We start from the raw sequence: 19,401 nt of genomic DNA, 5'->3' as shown, positions 1-19,401 counted from the left end.
GGTAGCCCCAGCAGTGTGTGACAGCCAGCCCAGATGGCCAGGGACACCGGGATGGCCGGGGTGGTGGCACTGCTCCTGTGGGGTGAGTGCCCTGGGCACAGGCCTGATGCCCCAGGGATGGCCCTGGTGAGGCAGAGAGCGGTGGGGAGGGGGCACAGGGGGGCCGTGGGGTCTCTGAGGTCCCCAGTGCCAGCAGAGCCAGTCCGTGGGGATGGACACTGGTGTGACTGGGTTGTGGAGTGTGGACAGGAACAGGGGGACAGGAATTTGGGGACAGTGATGTGGGGACAGAGACAAGAGGACAGGCACCATGAGGTAGTGGGGACAAGGGCTTTGGGGCTGGTGGCAGTGCCATCTCAGGCTGTCCACAATGTCCCCACGTCTCGCATCAGCCTCAAGTGGCCACAGTATCCCCATCCCTGGGACATCCGTGTCACTCTGGGTGTTCTCACAGGGACAGTTTGGGACACGCTTTGCCCCGGGTGAAGCTGTCACCTCGGGGCCACCCTAACCCAGCCCTGTCCTTTCTCCCTTCCAGCCCAGACCCTCAGCCTCGCTGGTGAGTCCCCAAGGGATGCCATGTCCCCATCCCGCTGTCCCCAGCCCTGTGCTGGCCCTGGCAGGCTGGTGTCCCCTGTCACCTGCAGGTGCCCGGATCACCCAGCTCCTCGTGGATCCCCCTGGACACCAGCGGTGCTGTGGGACAGAGTGACACTTACCTGCCAGGGCTTGGGGACACTCAATGCCACCACCTGGTACAAGGATGGGCAGCGCTGGGGGAAGGAGGAAAGGGATCAGTTCCTTGTGACAGAGAAAGGAACCTACAGATGTGACAGACCTGGCGCCAGGCGCAGCTCTGCCATGAGAATCTTAAATGGTGAGGGAGGTTTGTGTCCCCAGCCTGACACCTGTGGGGACCCCGAGGGCTCTGGGTGAGCTCTGCTTCCTGGGTCACCTCCCTCGTGTCACAAGAGCCAATCTCTTGCAGATGGGGACATCCCAGAGCATCCCAGTGCAAGGGGACACCCGTGCTGCAATGGGGGACCCTTGGTGCCTCCCAGTGCCATTGAGACCCCGTGGTGAACCCTGTGGTGTGACAGGACCCTCCTGTCCCCCAGACTCATTGGTGTTGCAGATGCCAGCATGGGTGTTGCTGGAGGGGGACACCATGACACTGCACTGCCGAGTCAGGAAGGATGATTTTGTCACGATTGTGCGATTTTACAAGAACTGGAAGGATCTGACTGGACCCCTCAATGGGACCGAACTGTCCCTGTCCCCTTTGCAGCTGCACCACAGTGGCAGCTACCACTGCAGGGGCTGGGTGAGCAATGAGCTGACACAGTGGGTGCAGTCGAACCTGGTGACAGTGACAGTGCATGGTGAGCACCCCACAAATGGAACTGTGATACCCTGATATCCCCACACCTCACAGATTACACCCCACAGCCCCACAGCCCCTCCCCAATAGACTGGGCATCATTATCCACCATATCCCATCTCCTTCCCAGAGCTCTTCACGGTGCCGGTGCTGGAGCTGGAGGGTCCCCCCAAGCCCACTGAGGGATCCCCCCTGAATCTCAGCTGCCTCAGCACCCCCAGCCCCCTGCGGCCCCGAGCCCCCCTCCTGCACCTCTTCTACCGGGACGGGCAGTTGCTGGGGGGCCCGCAGGGGTCCCCGCAGCTCCTGCTGCCCGCCGTGGGGGTCTCCCACTCGGGCAGTTACAGCTGCGAGGTGCGCTCCAAGGGGGGGGCCGTGCGGAAGAGCAGCGCCCGGCTCCGCGTCACGGTGCGCAGTGAGTGCGGGGATGGGCACGGCAACCCCCACAGCCTCCCCGGGTACCCCAGCCCTGCCTGGCGTGTCACATCTCACCCGGACACCTTTTCCGGGTCCCCACATCACTGCCCTTTGCCCCGTCATTCCTCTCCCACGGTGCCCTGCCTGGGTACCTCCATCACTTCCTGGATCCATTCATCTCTTTTGCATCCCTCTCAGATTCCCTCATCCTTCACCGAGTCACCTCACCCCTTTCTGGGTCCACCCACCCTTCCCTGATGTCCCCCCCATGGTCCCCTGGTCCTCCTGTCACTGTCTGGGTCCCCACAGCCCTCTCTGGGTTCCCCCCATCCCTCTCCCCGTTTCCCCTCCCTGAATCTGCCATCTCTACCTGCAGTCCCCTTCCAAGCCTCCCCGAATCTCTGAGCCCCCTCTTCCAAACTGGGGTCCCCCACCCCGCTCTGAACCTCCCCATGACCCTCACTGTCCCCTGGTGTCCCCCTCTCACAGGGATCCCAGTATCAGGGGTGTCCCTGTCGGTGCAGCCTCCCGGGGGACAGGTGGCACTGGGTGACAGCCTGGTGCTGAGCTGCACGGTGGCTGCGGGGACAGGTCCCCTGTCCTTCTCCTGGCACCGGGAGGGCTCGGGGACACCGCTGGGCACTGGCCCCCGCCTGGAGCTTCGCCACGTTGGGGACAGTGACAGCGGCCACTACCAGTGCCAGGCCAGTGACGGGGACAGCGTGGCTGAAAGCCCCACACTGAATGTCACTGTCCTGGGTGAGCAGGACCCTCAGGCTTGGTGTGATCCCAAACGCTGCATCATCATTCCCTCCACCCCCCTCCCCCCACACCTAATGCCAGCCCCTCCCCCAGCCTCAGCCCCGTCTCTGTCCCCGCAGTGCCCGTGGCCAATGCCACCATCACCCCTGGCCCCCCGGCACTCCAGGTGCACACAGGTGACCCCGTGACCCTGTGCTGCTCGGTGCAGGTGGGCTCAGCACCTGTCACCTTCACCTGGCTGCACGATGGGCACGAGGTGGCCCAGGGTCCCCTCCTGGAGCTTGGGGACTTCGATGTGGGACATTCTGGCACCTACCAGTGCAAGGCCACCAACCAGCTGGATGAGCACCGTGTGTTCCGGGCACTCAGCCCAGAGCTGGCCCTGGAGGTGACACCGTGGGGACACTGGGGCACAGGTGGGGTCACATGGGGTCACGGGGAGTTGAGGACTCCCGGGGTTCTGGGTGATCTCAGTGTCCCCCTGTGTCCCCAGCAGTGACTGTAAATGTCAGCAGGACCCTCCTGTACCTGGTGCTGCTCCTGGCTGTCATCGGGGGCTGTCACTGGTGGCACCGCCCAGGTGGGTGACAATGGGGGGTTTGGGGGTCTTGGAGTGAGGGGAAACCCCGAGAGTGTGGGGAGAGATGGGGCAGTGTTGGAAAACGCAGTTTTCCAGCAAAACTTATGCTAACAGAATTCTCAGGCCTCAGTAAAATTCCAACAAGCTACAGTGGTTTGTTTGCTTGAGAATGTTCTGTGGGAAGAATGTCATGAGAAAGATTAGGGAGTCAGAAGTGTTATGAGAAAAGAATAAGGGAGTTAACAGGAGGATCCCTGAATGTGTGAGAACAGACTGCAGGTGTGTGTGTGTATCTATGAATAGTAACTTCTGTAACAGTATATAAGTCTCTCGTTTGATGAAATAAAATGGAGCTTACTTTATATCTCATATTGAGAGTGCTGTGAGTTCCCTCTCGTCGTTTCTCTTTAAATGGTGACTCCGACGACTACGGACCCTAACAGCGGAGTTTTACGACCTTGCTTCTGAGAGCGGCGGGAACGGAGAGGCGCCGGAGCTGTGCAGCGATGGTGTGTCAAAATCTTTGCCCGAACTGGGGAAGATCCTGCAGACACAGGCCGAATAGGACCTGCCTACCGTGAGGGCTATACTTCGGTGAACTGCACGAACTCTGGCACCTGCGAGCTTCAACAGAGTGCTTAGACGGTGTTGACCAGGACCCTGAAAACCAGCTGGACCAAAATGGAATCAGAGGTAGCCCAAATTTTATTGTTATGCTTTTTAGAAAAGCACGGACTCGGTAAAAATGGCCTATCACACTTAATGGGCCTGATAGTGGTAGGACAAGCTTATGGATTTTTTACAAATCCTATTACAGTATTCAGTGTAGGAGAGTGGTTGAATTACGGAGCTGTTTTGCTTTTGGACTGTGATAAAATAGCAAGAAAGCTTGGCAAACCATGGAGTAAAGTTGTAGCCTGCTTACAAATACATGCCACAAAGCAAAACCTTGCCTGGCTCACGGCACAGGACATAGTACCCGCATTGAGCAGAGAAAAACCTGTGAGTTACTGTGCCGCTTTTGATATGCGTAAAACTTCGGCCGCGGCACAGCAGCCGGGGAAACCCCACCCGCCAGGGAGGGGGGTGGAGAGAGAGCACGCCGTGCCGCTGCCGACAGCCGAGAAAACAAAGTTACTCGATTGGATGAAAAATCTGTTCCTGTCTCAATGTATCACAGAGCTTGGCAATTTTACAACGAAAAACATCTTAGCTGCTTTGTTTGAGAGAGTCACTGTTGAACTTTTGCCAGAACAACTGAATGCTTTGTTAGAACGAGCTCAGATATCGCGGGTAAAGAAACAGAGTAACCAGAAATCATCCCGATGTTACCGATGACGGAGTGAGGAACATATAAGAAAGAACTGTAACGAAAATGTTTGGTGTTCCCGCTGCAACAGAGATACTCACAGCACAGAAGCTTGTAGAAACAAAAAGAACAAACACAAAGTGACCAATAACCGAGTACCAGCGGCGGCCCCTACCCTTCATCGCACGCTGCCTGAATGCTACATAAAGAGACCTGTGGCAGAAGTTGCTCCAGCCGTGGTTTCCGGCCGAATGACAACCAGAGCGGAAGTCCCAGAGGGTGGCCCGGTGGGCAGAGCCGCGAGCCATCCACGCCTCCTTCACTGCCCCAACTGTAATGTCTGTGGTGAAACCCTAAACTCTACTCCTCCCCAAGGATGAGGAAATGATTGGCAACCTCAGCAGCGAACCAGAACTAACCAACAGCGTTGCCAGCAAAACAGCAGTTTGATACAGGATGGAGTTGTTTCTTTTGTAATCATGGAGAACTTTTAAGAGTTTCAAAGATGCGAATCTTCTTCAGTGCTCTGAACTGGAGATCCTTCATCTCCCGCTCGGGAATCACGTCCATGTCGTTCCCCATGGCGGCAGCGATCCCACCGCGCTCTCGAGCTTCAGAAACAAATCTTTGAACACGTTCTCCAGCTGTTCTCTCCAAAACCTCTAATTATTCGCTTGGCAGGGTGAAACATCCATTGCCACGTATTGACCAACAAACCAAAACCTATTTCCAGTAATTTACTAATAAAGAAGCATTGTAACAAGATATTACCCTGATAAAAAAAAATAACACCTTGAATACTAAAAGCCGTGAACAAAAGTTGAATTTTGCTAAAGCATTTGTGTGTATGTGTGAATATTGTAGGCCTACTGAGAGTGTGTTGAATGCTTTAATATGTAGATGAAGCCTGTGATTGATGAGAATGTGATTTTGATTTCTTGAGAGTTTTAAGGTGTGAATGAAAACCTGTGAGTGAAGTTATACTGAATAGTTTAAACTACCTGTTAAGTACTTTTGATTAAGCATAGATTCTGTTAAAGTTAAGTAATAGTGAATTTAAATTCTATTAAGTTGTAAGTTCTGTTAAAGTTAAAATTCTGTTAAGTAATATTAGTGATGTTAATTTTAAATTCTGTTAAGTTTTAAATTTTGTTAGAGTTAAGTTGTTAAGGTAATATCAATTTTAAATTCCATTGTAGTTAAATCCAATTTGTTAGTTTAAAATAAGATTTATTAAGATTAAGTTTTATTCATTTTTAGTGATATTAATTTTAAGTTTTAAATTTGTTAGTTTATATTATTATTCACAAAAGCTTTGCAGTTTTATTTTTCTTAGTTAAAGTCAAATGATAATATCCACTGTTTTCAAATATTTCATCTCACCTTATATAGCTATCTACAAAAGTGGTAACATGTTAAGATACTCTCCTTATTGATATTAATCAAAGCTTGTTTATAAGATGTTCTAAGAAAACCCTTCCACTTAGCACCTGAGCTCTGGCCAAGCTTTCGTTCTAACTGGCTGGGAAACATGCCATGAGTCCCAAAGTGTTTTGCACCAAAATGTGATCAAATAATTTTCATTTACCAAATTGAGTTTATAAAAGCTAAACCTTCTTCCAAGTAAACTTGGAGTCCTTACCCGGGAAAGGTTCTCTAAGCTTTACCTGTGAAGTGAATGTTTTCAGCAATGACAATTCTTAGACCATGGCAACATATCTAAATAACTAGTGAAATTTCCTTAGGTAAATTTATAACGATTCTAATAATAAGAATTACTTATAGCAAAGCAAATTAATCTGATAACAGACAACATCTGTTCTCACAAGCGAAATGGGGGAACTGTTGGAAAACGCAGTTTTCCAGCAAAACTCATGCTAACTGAGCAGGCCTGAGCAAGGCTTCAGCATTCCCAGGCCTCAGTAAAATTTCAACAAGCTACAGTGGTTTGTTTACCTGAGAATGTTCTGTGGGAAGAATGTCATGAGAAAGATTAGGGAGTCAGAAGTGTTATGAGAAAAGAATAAGGGAGTTAACAGGAGGATCCCTGAATGTGTGAGAACAGACTGCAGGTGTGTGTGTGTATCTATGAATAGTAACTTCTGAAACAGTATATAAGTCTCTTGTTTGGTGAAATAAAATGGAGCTTACTTTATATCTCATTGAGACTGCTGTGAGTTCCCTCTTGCCGTTTCTCTTTACTGGTCCCTGCCTGGAGCTGAGCAACGCTGGGGACAAGGACAGCGATCACTACCAGTGCCAAAATAGCCAAAGAGATAGCGTGGCTGATAGCCCTGCACTAAATGTCACTGCCTTGGGTGAGCAGGACCCACAGGCTCAGGGTGACCCCAAACACAGCATCCCCAATTGCACCCATCCCACACCCATCCCCTCCCCCCCACGACATGTTCCATCCCCTCCCCCAGCCTCAGCCCCGTCTCTGTCCCCGCAGTGCCCGTGGCCAATGCCACCATCACCCCTGGCCCCCTGGCACTCCAGGTGCACGCAGGTGACCCCGTGACCCTGCGCTGCTCAGTGCAGGTGGGCTCAGCACCTGTCACCTTCACCTGGCTGTACAACGGGAAGGAGGTGGCCCAGGGTCCCCTCCTGGAGCTTGGGGATATTGATGTGGGACATTCTGGCACCTACCAATGCATGTCCACCAACCAGCTGGATGAGCACCACGTGTTCCGGGTGCTCAGCCCAGAGCTGGCCCTGGAGGTGACAGCAGAGAGACACTTGGGCACAGGTGAGGTCACACGGGGTTTCTGGTGTGAGCAGGACCCCTAAGGTGACAGGTGACCCCAATGTGTCATGTATCTCCTCTGTCTCCAGCAGTGGCTATGAATATCGGCAAGACCCTCCTGTTCCTGGTCCTGCTCCTGGCTGTCATTGGAGGCTGTCATTGGTGGCACAGCCTGGGTGGGTGATAGTGGAGGGGGACAGGGGTCCTGAAGGGCAATGGGAAGTCCACAGTTTTGGGGGGTATTGGGGCAGTGGTCAAAGCCCCTGAGCTGGGTGGGGCTGAGCCCCCAGTGACCTAAGCTCAAGGTCCTGGTGAGCTTGGGGGCATTTTGGAGGGTCCTTGTCCATCCCAGAGAGGCCTTGATGAATACTTGGGTGGCACTGGGAGTTCCTGGGATCTTTGGGGAGCTGTTTGTAGGACCGTACAGGGATGTTGGGGGTTCTTCAGGGATCCTGGGGTGTCCCCCTCCATGCCAAGCTTGCAGTTATGGAGGCCTTGGTGGTGCTTGGGGGTCCTGTAGGGAATCTGGGGCACAGTGAGGGCTCAGGGGGGATCAGATGCCCTGAGGATCCCAAGATCACACCTAGCCCCCTTTTCCTTGCAGCTGCCAGGAAATCCCAGGACAGGTGAGTGGGGCGCTCTTGCCATGACTCCCCTTTCCCCCTTTTCCAGACTTCCACCCTGAGGGTTTTTGGGAAAAGCTCTTCCCTCTTTAATTTGGTAAAAAATGGGGAAATGTTGTGATAATAGCTGCAGGTTTCCCCACCCATTTCTTCCTTAATGTGTTTACTCTTCACCTATTGTCCTGCTTTCCCCACCCCATGTGGTCCTGGCTACTCCCTCAGGTTTTTCCTATTGGTTCTTGTATGCTAACTCTGCCCAGGTCCTGGCCACTCTCTTGGGTTTTCCCTAGTTGTTCCTGTACCCTAACTCCACCCATGTACTGCCCCTGTGCCCAGAGATCATTGGCTAGGTACTTTCCCAGCCCCCTCTGTTTCCCTAGAACTTTCCTCACCCTCCGCAATCATGATGTCTGTGCACATACAGTCCATGCACGTGTGTCTATGCATGTGGATCTCTGTGCACATGGGTCTGTGCACGTGAGGTCTTCGCATATGAGGCATCTCTTCCTCTGGGGCACCATGCGAATAAACAGCTTCCATGGACACCGTGTGTAGACCCTCCTCAACTCCTTTACCACCACTCTTTGTGGAACATTAGACAAAACCAGAGCTAGCCTTACGGCTCCCCGGCCGGGTAATGCGCAGTGACCAGCCACAGGAGGGAGAGTTTGGTGCATTGAGGCACTGACCTGGGCTGGGCAGAGACGCTCTCTGGTAAGATCTGTTTTAACATCCTTTAAACCACAACACCACCCCAAACCCCTTTATCCCTGCAGGGTCCTCCTGGAGCCCCTGGCCCCCCCAAAGCAGGGGGAGGTGGTGAATATCGAGCAGGCAGAGGGTGAGTACAGGGGAGGGACCAGGGACATGTCACCCACAGGTGCCACCCCCTGCCTGGGTTCCCCCAGCCAGTGTCTCTTGCAGGACTCCCAGATGGGTTCCCTGTGCTTCTTCCTGCCGGGAACCACAACTGACCAACACGGAGCTGCTGAGACCCCGTGAGTGACTGCGAGGATTCAGTGACATCTACGAGAATGTGCCATTAAACTGGGGGCAGTGGGGGCACCGGGAGTCACTGGGGCTCCCAATCCGTGGGCACCCACCCGTGTGTTTTGCCCCCATGGGTGCCCAACCTGCCTGGGGAGCTGATGACGAGTAGGGGGGAACCCCATGTGGGACTGCACAGTGTGTCCAGTGCTGCCCATTCTCCCTCCCAGTGCCAGGGGGGCACAGGACCCGTTGCCCTGTTATTGGGACCAAAATACAAATTTTTGTCATCCTGGGAGAAATGGTTTTTATTTCTTCTGCTCTGTCTTGCTTTAGGAATGGGATTCTCCAATTTCAGGCTTCCCCAAAAAACCAGGGGCTGCTGCACCTCCCTCTTCAGTTGGAGGTACAAGAGGCTCAGTAGAAAAGTGGAAGCTCAGGGCAAAACCCTGTAATTAGGGGTGGCCATTCATTGCCTGCAGATGGTGAATTTTGGATTCTGCACGGGAGATGCAGGAGATACCTTGGTTAAAAAGACAGGTGTTTACCAAGCAAGGTGGGAACCCTTCTGGGATGGAAAATATGACCCCCTTCCCTCCAAATTACTATAACTTTGAAATTATGGGGCTTTCAGGCAAAGATATATGAAAAGGATAAGAGTTTTTTATTAGAATATATAAAACAAGGCAAAGAAACAACAACAATGGCAGCAATAACAAAGAAAACCAGAAACCAAACAACAGCCTTCTGTTGGTCATCAAGTACTTTCCCCTTCGGTGCAGTTACAGTCACAGCCAGCAGGGGCGCTGTTGGCTCCCAGCTGGGCAGGGCAGGTGCAATGATTCCCCCGCGGCTGCAGGGGGCGCTGTGGCGCGAGCTCAGCCGCCTCTCCACCTGGCAATGGCGGCTCAGGTGACAGAGAATGAGAGACAATGGCTTCCTTTGCGAAACTCACGGGGAGCAGCTGGTCTGAGTGCCACTGCGGGTGGTGAGCTGGACTGTAGCAGGAACCTCAGAGCAGTGGGCTGGAACAGCAGAGCCGAGCACACCCAGGGTAGCAAACAAAGTGTGGACAAAACTCTGAAGCCCTGGCAAGAACCGCAGGGGTTGGGGCAGATGCAGGGTGTCGAGTGGAAGTGTAACAAAAACTGCCACAACAGTGGCAGGAAGACAGCCAGGCTGGGCAGCTGCACCTGAGCTCCCGCAAGCAGCCGGGAGAAACTCCCTCCAGAGAAGGGAAGGTGGTCAGGGTCCTGGGTTTCCCCCGAGGCACCCATGCAGATGGTGAGGGCCGCTCCCAGTGAGGTTGGGTGTTGGAAACATCCCAGTTCAACAGCTGCTCTTATGAGCAAAGGATCACCCACGGTAAGGAGAAGCAGTGAAGGACAAAACTCTGCAGTAGCAGTGAATTCTCCCCTCAGGCACAGCCCAGCTCCAAGAGCACAAACATCTCTCCTGCTATCCCCCTGAGAGCAAGAGATCAAGAGAGCGCTGAGAGGGCTGAGCCCAGCCCCTGACCCCCAGCCAAGTCTCACCGTATCTCTGCACTTCCCAAGAGAAAACCTCCCTGCTAAGAGACTGCAGCAAACTGCACCCCTTCCCCCTCCTCCCCATCCTGGCTACATCTTTTATCTCTTAAGTACTCCTCTTTCCCGTCTCTTAGGCCACAAATGGGGAAAAAATTCCAATAGAGAGAGAGAGAAAGAAAAGAAAGAAAAGAAAGAAAAGAAAGAAAAGAAAGAAAAGAAAGAAAAGAAAGAAAAGAAAGAAAGAAATGAAAGAATCCTAACCTTCAAGAGGAGGTCCATCCAGAGCCACAAGACTTTATGGTTCCCTTTAGGAGCACATTTAGGAGAATTTGCTGTGGATAACACAGAGTGGAATCTCCCTGGGTGTCAAACAGGTCCATGTGATCATTCCCTGTCTGTTGGGCAGCAACAAATCCTTTAAGGAAGACTTTTGTTAGGCCATATTTAGGAACTCTTCCCATTTTTCTCATTCCCACCCTGAGACTTGATTTACTTCCCATGAATTTTACTCCCAAAAAGGAACAACTCTATCCATCCTTGGACCACTGCACAGGAATCTGTGGAAATGCCTGTGTGTCCCTCAGGGTGTGATTCCCTGGTAAATCCCCTCCATTCTTCCCTGAATTCCCCTGCCTGGGCACTCCCTGCTCCTGCTCTCACCCCTGTGTTCCCCGGATCCATGTGTTGAGCCCCTGATCAATATTTCCAGACTTTTTCCTCTCATCTGGTGGGCACAGCTAGAACCCAAACATTCTTTCTGGGAGCTTCCAAAGGGCTGCAGGTGTGAGACAGGAGGGAGGAGGCTCCAGATCAGGTTGTTGAGCAGATTGTTGTTGTCTTTGCAGGAGTTCTGGGGCTCTCTCAGTCCCTTGGCCAGAGGGACAAAAGGATCAATTGCTGCATTTCCAGACTGGTTCCCTCACAGCTGCCCTTGCAGGGTTGGTTTCCACCCAGCCCTGCTCTGAAAACCATCAAAGGCCCTCGCTGAGCCACTGCTTGAGCTCCAGTTGCTTTCTGTGCTTCTTGCAGGGCTGAGCAAACCACAGCCAGGCCTTTTTCCCCCACACAATTCTCACCTTTGAGCAGCTCTAAAGCTGTGAGAATCAAAGGGGGCCAAAGGGGCAGGTGGGAGCCTCAGGTGCTGGCTGCCCCTGGGGCTGGCCAGAGCAGGGCTGGCCAATGCCCATCCCTGTGCAGTGGGGCTGTGCCATGGCTGGAAGCACACTTAGATGGACAGAGGTCCCACTGCTGTGCCACCTTTGGGACAGGCAGGACTCAGGAATGTGCAGGGACACTCCAGGAACTGCCCTTCCCCAGACCAGGATCCTCCCGTCTAGGATGTGTCACCCCATGGACTGGATTCCCCCAGGATGTTTCATCCCCATAACAGCAACCCCAACAGGACAGGACCCCCCTGGATGTGCCCCCCAGGACAGAAACACCCCCTCATCTGACTCTCAGCACAAACAGCCTCTTCCTTCTGCTGCAGGAAAGAGAAAGTGTTGGGGACACAGCCAGACACCCCAATCCCCCACAGCAGCCCCATGACTCCCTGCAGCCCCCTCACTCCCTTCCTTCCTCCCCAGGGTCCCCCAAACCTGTTACCTGCTCAAGTGCTGCCTGGGATCTCTGAGCCACAAACTGAGAGGGATGTGTTTACAAAAGTAAGGAAATAAGAAAAAAATAGAAATAACGAGAAGAAGAAGTCCCGGTGTGGGAAGCACAGACCCAGAGCACCATGGGAGCCCCCTGGTGTTCCTCTCAGACCACGAACACCATCAGGGTCTGTGCTTTTGTCTGGGTCACCCCAAAATCGGAGGCACTCACTGAAGGAGCTGTGACCTACATGTCTGCCCAGCCACTGCCCATCCCTGGGACACCCAACCCCCTGGGAATCCAACTATGGGACCTCATTCCCTAGGTCCCCCTCCTGGTGTCCCCCATCCCAGTATGCCCATTTCCCAGAACCTCCATTTCCCAGCATCACCCTCCCCTTGATCCCATCCCATGGACTCCACAGTCCCCCCAGACACCCCGTAGCTGGGCCCACATCACATCACCCCAAATCCCTGGGGTCCATGTTCCCCTGGGACCCCCATCTCTGGTTCCCCCCACCCACATGGACCCCAGGGATTCCCCAGGATGCCCATCCCCTGTGTATCGCCTTCCTCAGGAGCCCCATTGCCACAGCATCCCCATTCCCCAGGGACCCCATTCCTGTGCCCCCCTGTTCCTCTGGACACCCATCTTTAGCTCTCCCCAACCCTGGAGTCTCCCATTCGTGGGAAACTCATGTCCCACCATGTCCCCACCATGTCCCACCCAGTCCGCAGCCTGTCACCACCCTGCCCCCACCATGGGCCATCAACACGTGGGACAAGATGTGAACTCGCTTCCTTCCTCCTTGGCCCAAGAGCCACCAGCAAGGGGACCGGATGCCCCGGCAGTGTGTGACAGCCAGCCCAGATGGCTGGGGACACCGGGATGGCCAGGAAGGTGGCACTGCTACTGTGGGGTGAGTGCCCTGGGCACAGGGCTGATGCCCCAGGGATGGGTCCTGGTGATGCAGAGAGCAGTGGGGAGAGGGCACAGGGGAGCTGTGGGGTCCCCTTAGGTCCCGAGTGTCAGCAAAGCCAGTCCGTGGGGGTGGACACTGGTGTGACTGGGGAAGGGGGGTGGCTGTGGGGACAGGAATGGGGAAAGAGAAATGGGAGGACTGAGGTGTGAGGAGCAGCATGATAGGGCTGGGGCAGCTGTGGGTACAGGGGACAGGGAAAAGGGGAAGCTCAGCAAGGGGCCGTGCAGACAGGTGCCATCAAAATGGAATCTTGGGCACAGGACCCTGGGGATGTGGCTGTGGGGACAGAGACTGTGGGGCTACTGGGGGAACTTGTGCCAGCATGGTGGTGTCCCCATGGCCAGGGTGTCCACAGTGTCCCGATGTACTGCCCCAGCCCAGAGTGGCCAAATGTGTCCATCCACGAGACCTCTGTGCCACCAGGTTGTCCCTGCAGGCACAGTGTGGGGACAGCTTCTATAACCTGTCCCCTGGTGCTTCTGTCCCCAAGGGGCCACCCCCACCCAGCCCCTCTCCCTTCTCCCTTCCAGCTCAGACTCTCAGCCTTGCTGGTGAGTCCTCAGGAGGATGCCATGTCCCTGCCCTGCTGTCCCCAGCTCTGTGCTGGCCCTGGCAGGCTGGTGTCCCCTGTCACCTGCAGGTGCCCTGACCACCCAGCTCCTCGTGGATCCCCCCTGGATGCCAGCGGTGCTGTGGGACAAAGTGACACTGACCTGTCAGGGCTTGGGGCGCCCCGGTGCCACCACCTGGTACAAGGATGGGAGTCGTTGGTGCCAGAAGGGATCCAACCACCTCACTGTCAATGAGAGTGGCACCTACAGATGTGACAGACCCAGCACTGGGCTCAGCCCCTCTGTGAGAGTCTTAAATGGTGAGGGGTAAGATGTGGATGGTGTTTCCCCTGAGGGCTCTGAGGGCTCTGGGTGGCCTTGCACCCCTCAGTGCCCCCTGGAGCCCCCTGGTGTGACAGGACCCCCCTGTCCCACAGACTGGCTGGTGCTGCAGGTGCCAGTGCGGGTGCTGCTGGAGGGGGACACGGTGACACTGCGCTGCCGGGTCTGGAGGGACACATCGGTCACTGGAGTGCTCTTCTACCATGAGGACAAAGAGCTGAGAGAGCCTCTCCATGGGACCGAGCTGTCCCTGTCCCCCCTGCAGCTGCATCACAGTGGCCGCTACCGGTGTGGGGGATGGGTGGGCTCTGGGAATTTACTGTGGAAGAAGTCAGAGCCGGTGACAGTGACAGTGCATGGTGAGCAGCCCCAAAGCCACATCTGATACCCTGACACCCCACATCCAGCCCAACCTGCCCTGCGACCCCAATACTGAACAGCCCAAAACTCCCAAAGCCTCTCATCGGTGGACGCCAAATCACAGTCCCAATCTCCCCTACCTCCTTCCCAGAGCTCTTCTCGGTGCCGGTGCTGGCGCTGGAAGGTCCCCCCGAGCCCACCGAGGGGTCCCTCCTGAATCTCAGCTGCCTCAGCACCCCCAGCCCCCTGCGGCCCCGAGCCCCCCTCCTGCACCTCTTCTACCGGGACGGGCAGTTGCTGGGGGGCCCGCAGGGGTCCCCGCAGCTCCTGCTGCCCGCCGTGGGGGTCTCCCACTCGGGCAGTTACAGCTGCGAGGTGCGCTCCGAGGGGGGGGCCGTGCGGAAGAGCAGCGCCCGGCTCCGCGTCACGGTGCGCAGTGAGTGCGGGGATGGGCACGGCAACCCCCACAGCCTCCCCGGGTAACCCAGCCCTGCCCGTGTCCCCCCAGCCCTCCCTGACACCTTTCCCGGCTCCCCTCATCCCTTCACAGGTCTCTCCCCAGATCACCCTCCCTGACCTGTGTCTCCCCATTCTTCCCCAACATCCTGCTTGAGTCCTCTCAGCCCCACCTGAAGACCTTCATCCCTTCCCTGGTTCTTTCCTGGGTCTCCCAATCCTTTCTCGGATCCCATCCCGGGTTCCCCACCCCTGTCTGGGTACCCCTATCCCTCTGTGGCACCCTCCCCGGGTCCCCTCCCTCCCACTCTGAGGTTCCCCCATGGTCCTCAGGTCCCCACATCCCTGTCTGGTTCCCAACAGCCTCCCCCTGGAGTTCCCCCATCCCTCTCCATGTGTCTCTGCCCTGAATCGCCCATCCTCACTGGGGTCTCTTCCCAGGCTCCCCCCCATTTCTGCACCTCCTTCTCCCTCCCTGGGGTCCTCCCACCCCTCTACAACCCTCCCTGTGTCCCTCCCTGTCTCCATATCCTTCTCTGTCCCCTGCTGTCCCCTGTTCTCTCCTGGTGTCCCCACTCCCTCACTGTCCACTTCTGTCCCCTTCTCACAGGGATGCCAGTATCAGGGGTGTCCTTGTCAGCACGGCCACCCAATGGACAGGTGGTACTGGGTGACAGCCTGGTGCTGAACTGTGCGGTGGCCGCGGGGACAGGTCCCCTGTCGTTCTCCTGGCACCAGGAGGGCTCAGGGGCACTGCTGGCCACTGGCCCCCACCTGGAGCTGAGCCATGTTGGGGACAAGGACAGTGGCCACTACCAGTGCCGGGTCAGCGATGGGGACAGCACGGTTGAAAGTGACCCATTGATTGTCACCGTCCTGGGTGAGTGAGACCCTTGGGTTGGGGGAGATCCCACCCATGATATTGTCATCCCCCCCATCCCCTCCCCCCACACCTGATGCCAGCCCCTCCCCCACCCTCAGCCCCGTCTCTGTCCCCGCAGTGCCCGTGGCCAATGCCACCATCACCCCTGGCCCCCCGGCACTCCAGGTGCGCGCAGGTGACCCCGTGACCCTGTGCTGCTCGGTGCAGGTGGGCTCAGCACCTGTCACCTTCACCTGGCTGCACGATGGGCACGAGGTGGCCCAGGGTCCCCTCCTGGAGCTTGGGGACATTGATGTGGGACATTCTGGCACCTACCAGTGCATGGCCACCAACCAGCTGGATGAGCACCGTGTGTTCCGGGCGCTCAGCCCAGAGCTGGCCCTGGAGGTGACACCGCGGGGACACTGGGGCACAGGTGGGGTCATATGGGGTCACTGTGGGGTTCAAGACTCCTGAGGTGAGTGGTGACCCTCATGACAGTTCTGTCCCCTGCAGTGGCTGTGAATGTCGGCAGGACGCTCCTGTACCTGGTGCTGCTCCTGGCTGTCATCGGGGGCTGTCACTGGTGGCACCGCCCAGGTGGGTGACAATGGGGGGGTTTGGGGTCCTGGAGTGAGTTAGGGTTTCCCCTCCCTGCCGGGCTTGGGGTTCAGGGGGGTCGGGAGCACTGGGGACACTGCAGTCGTGCAGAACTTCATGGGGTTCCGGTGTTCCTGGGGTCCAGGGGGGAATCAGTGTCCTGTGGGAATCGGGGCTGCAGTGGGGATTTGGGGGTCCCATGGGTGGTTGGAGCTCCCGAGGTGCCAGGAAGGTTCAGGGTTCTCGGGGACCCCACAGTCACCTCCTCCCCTTTTCCTTGCAGCCCCCAGGAAGTCCCAGGACAGGTGAGGGGGGCTCCGACCATGACTGCCCTTTCCCCTCTCCCCAGACCCCCTCAGACACCCCTGATCCCCGCAGGGCCCCCCCGGAGCCCCCGGAGGAGGGGGAGGTGCTGGACACCCCCATGGAGGGCACCGAGAGGGCAGGGGGTGAGTACGGGAGGGGACAGGGACAGGGACAGCGACAGCGACACGTCACCCACGGCTGTCACCCCCACGAGGGTCCCCACAACCGCTGTCTCTCGCAGGGTCCCCAGGGCGTTCCCCCGGCACTGTCCTCCCTCGGGATCCACAAGTGACCAACACGGAGCTGTCGGGACCCTGAGAGGGACAGCAGGACCCGAGTGCCACCTACGAGAATGTGCTGTGACACTGGGGAGACTGAGGGACATCGAGTCTCCCCAGGGGTCACTTCTTCCTCTCCACAGCACCCCCAGCGCTCCCCATTCCCATCCCACTGCCAGGGCGGCACAGGACCCTTTTCCCTCTGATTGCACTCAAAGCGCAGCTTTTTGATTAAAGCGGCAGAAATGGGGTTTGTTTGTTCAGCTCTGTCTGTTCAGCTCGGGAAGGAGGAGGGTCCAGGTCAGGCTGTTGAGCAGATCCTTGTGGGATTTGCAGGATTTTTGGAGCTCTCTAAGTCCCCTGGGGAGGGTGACAAAATGATCAGTTGGGGCACTGCCGGACTGGTTCCCCCGCAGCTGCACCGAGAGCCCCGAGAGCCCCGGGACGGAGCCGGGGACAGCCTGAGGTGTCCCCCGAGCCCAGCCCAGCCCCGCCGCAGCCCTGCCCGGTGCCCCCCGGTGCCCAAAGCCCCGCAGCCGGCGCTCCCCGAGCGGCTCTGAGCCCCGCAGCTGCTGCGGAGCCTCGGCCGGGCTCAGCCCTGGGGCGGGCGGGGGGCGCCGGGAGGGAGGGAGCGGGAGGCTGGGGGAGAGCAGGGAGCCCGGCAGGAGCCGCCGGGCCTGCGGGAGCGGAGTGCTGGGCTCGGTCACCGGGGCAGGTGGCGCTGCCATGGCGCTGCGAGTGGCGCGACTGTCCCGGGCTGCGGCAGCGACGGTGGCCATGTGTCCGGAGCGGCTGGGACAGCGTGTCCGGAGCCACTGTCGCCATGTGTCGGGACCGACTGTTGCTATGGCAATGCTCCCAACAGCTCCGGCACTCGGGGGTGTCCTGGAATGGGCGGAAGGAGGAGCAGAGCACCCCAGAATTGGGAAGGGTAAATCCAAGGGATGGCAGAGATGGAATTGCAGCAGCCAAGAGGAGCCAGAGGCTGCGAGAGGAACAACCCTGCAGGCAGCGAGCGCAGGGAGGAAGGAGGGGAACGAGAGGCTCCGGGTGCCTGAGTGGAGATTCCCTGGAGCCCGTGGTGTCCCCGGGGAGCAGAGACCTCCCTGCAGCCCTGCAGGAGCCCCCGGTGCAGTAGGTGATGCCCGAAGGGTGCTGTGAGCCCGTGGGAAACCCACGTTGGAGAAGTGCCTGAGAGGGGAATGTGTGTTTAAGATGTGTTTCACTTCTCATTTTTCAGCTCTGCTTTGGTGGTTTATAAATTCAATTCAATTTGCTTCCTTTTGCTGCAGGAAAGGGAAAGTGTTGGGGGGCACAGCTGGACACTCCCATCCCCCACAGCCCCCCAACCCTTCCTGCACTCCCTTCTTCCCCTCCTCAGGCTCTCCCCAGTTCCTTCCCTGCTCAGGAGCTCCCTGACATCCCCGAGACAGGAATTGGGGCAGTGTGAAATTGAGGGAAAAAAGGGAAGAAATGGAAATAAAGAGAGGAAAAAGTGACTGTGTGGGGGAGGGGGCACAACGCCAGAGACCCTTGGAATCCCCCGGGGGTGACCCCCAGGCCATGAGGAGCCCGAGGGGGCTGTGCTGGGCCCTGGGTCACCCCAACATCTGAGGCACCCAGTGCAGGAGCTGTGACCCACATGCCCACCCAGCCACTGCCCATCCCTGGCACCCCCATTGCCCTGGGAACCCAACCATGGCACCCCCATTCCCTATGTCCCCCCAGCCTGGCACTGCCATTGCCCAGGGTCTCCATGGCCCAGGACCCCCATTGCCGAGGAGCCCCCTCCCCTTGATTCCATCCCCTTCACCCTCCCTTCCCCCAGGACCCCCATTGCTCTGAGACCTCAATCTTTGACTCTCCTCAGCTCCTGTGTCCCAAATCGTCGAATTCCCGTGTCCCACCATGTCCCCAGCCTGTCCCACCACGTCCCCGCCATTTCCCCACCCTGCCCCCAGCTTGTGGCCAGCCTGTCCCCACCCTGCCCCCACCATGTGTCAAACACGCCCGAGCGCTAGACGTGGCCTCGCTTCCTTCCCCTTCGGCCAAAGAGCCACCAACAGGGACAGGTGGCCCCGGCAGTGTGTGACAGCTAGCCTGGGTGGCCGGGGACAGCGGGATGGCCGGGAAGGTGGCACTGCTGCTGTGGAGTGAGTGCCCTGGGCACAGGGATGACAGCCCAGGGATGGCCGTGGTGAGGCAGAGAGCGGTGGGGAGGGGGCACAGGGGGCTGCGGGGTCCCCTGAGGTCCCCAGTGCCAGCAGAGCCAGTCCGTGGGGGTGACCAGGGTTGTGGGGTGGCCGTGGGGACAGGAGAGAGGGGACAGAAAGGTGGGGACAGTAATTGGGGACACGGGTGTGGGGAGACACCATGGGGCATGGGCGGGTGTGAGGACAGGGGCAGGGACACAGGGGTGCAGGGACAGGGACAGGTGGGCAAGGGGACAATGACTGTCGGGATGGGATATGGGGACAGGTGCTGTGGGGCTGGTGGGGTGAGCTTTGCCAGCACGGGGTGGCTGTGGTGTCCCCATTTCCTGGGTGGCCGCAGTGTCCCCAAGCCCTGCCTGAGCACGGGGTGGCCCCGGTGTCCCTGTTCCTGAGACATCTGTGCCATTCTGTCCTCACGGGGACAATTTGGGGACCATGCCACACTACATCTCCTGTGTCACTGTCCCCGAGGTGCCACCCCCACCCAGCCCTCTCCCTTCTCCATTCCAGCTCAGACCCTC

At 57.3% G+C, this 19,401-nt stretch overlaps 3 protein-coding genes across 4 annotated transcripts in view; all 3 read left to right on the top strand.

Moving 5' to 3' along the window:
• Positions 1-578: 578 nt before the first annotated feature.
• LOC146420348 (Fc receptor-like A) overlaps positions 579-19,401 on the top strand; it is a 49,343-nt gene continuing 30,520 nt past the window's right edge. Inside the window, exon 1 of the mRNA XM_085048410.1 lies at positions 579-629. The gene's annotated coding sequence lies outside the window, so the exon portion shown is untranslated. The remainder of the gene's footprint in view (positions 630-19,401) is intronic.
• LOC146420351 (uncharacterized) lies at positions 7,054-9,320 on the top strand. Of its 2 annotated transcripts, XM_085048409.1 has the most exons (5): positions 7,054-7,198; positions 7,285-7,371; positions 7,800-7,821; positions 8,595-8,659; positions 8,743-9,320. In XM_085048409.1, the coding sequence occupies exons 1-5, from the start codon at positions 7,105-7,107 to the stop codon at positions 8,790-8,792; spliced, it is 318 nt and encodes a 105-aa protein (XP_084904535.1). In that variant the 5' UTR covers positions 7,054-7,104; the 3' UTR covers positions 8,793-9,320. The 2 variants fall into 2 exon arrangements, with proteins under 2 accessions (XP_084904535.1, XP_084904534.1); XM_085048408.1 differs by having other exon boundaries at positions 8,595-9,320.
• LOC146420347 (low affinity immunoglobulin gamma Fc region receptor III-B-like) overlaps positions 12,736-19,401 on the top strand; it is a 49,549-nt gene continuing 42,883 nt past the window's right edge. The window contains exon 1 of the mRNA XM_085048395.1: positions 12,736-12,849. Coding sequence (XP_084904521.1) covers positions 12,801-12,849 — 49 coding nt within the window. The 5' untranslated portion in view covers positions 12,736-12,800. The remainder of the gene's footprint in view (positions 12,850-19,401) is intronic.

The sequence above is a fragment of the Lichenostomus cassidix genome, unplaced genomic scaffold (assembly GCF_008360975.1).
Source record: "Lichenostomus cassidix isolate B80296 unplaced genomic scaffold, HeHo_3.0 HiC_scaffold_852, whole genome shotgun sequence".
Taxonomy (NCBI): domain Eukaryota; kingdom Metazoa; phylum Chordata; class Aves; order Passeriformes; family Meliphagidae; genus Lichenostomus; species Lichenostomus cassidix.
Note: the sequence above shows the minus strand (reverse complement) of the source record. Positions and strands in the feature narration are given on the sequence as shown.

What these genes read in the sequence shown, in the direction of transcription:
- LOC146420351 (XM_085048408.1), top strand. Translation starts at nt 7,105, where the DNA reads ATGTCCACCAACCAGCTGGATGAGCACCACGTGTTCCGGGTGCTCAGC. An exon ending in AGAGAGACACTTGGGCACAG is followed by an intron (nt 7,199 to 7,284) that starts GTGAGGTCACAC and finishes CTCTGTCTCCAG; the next exon opens with CAGTGGCTATGAATATCGGC. An exon ending in TCATTGGTGGCACAGCCTGG is followed by an intron (nt 7,372 to 7,799) that starts GTGGGTGATAGT and finishes TTTTCCTTGCAG; the next exon opens with CTGCCAGGAAATCCCAGGAC.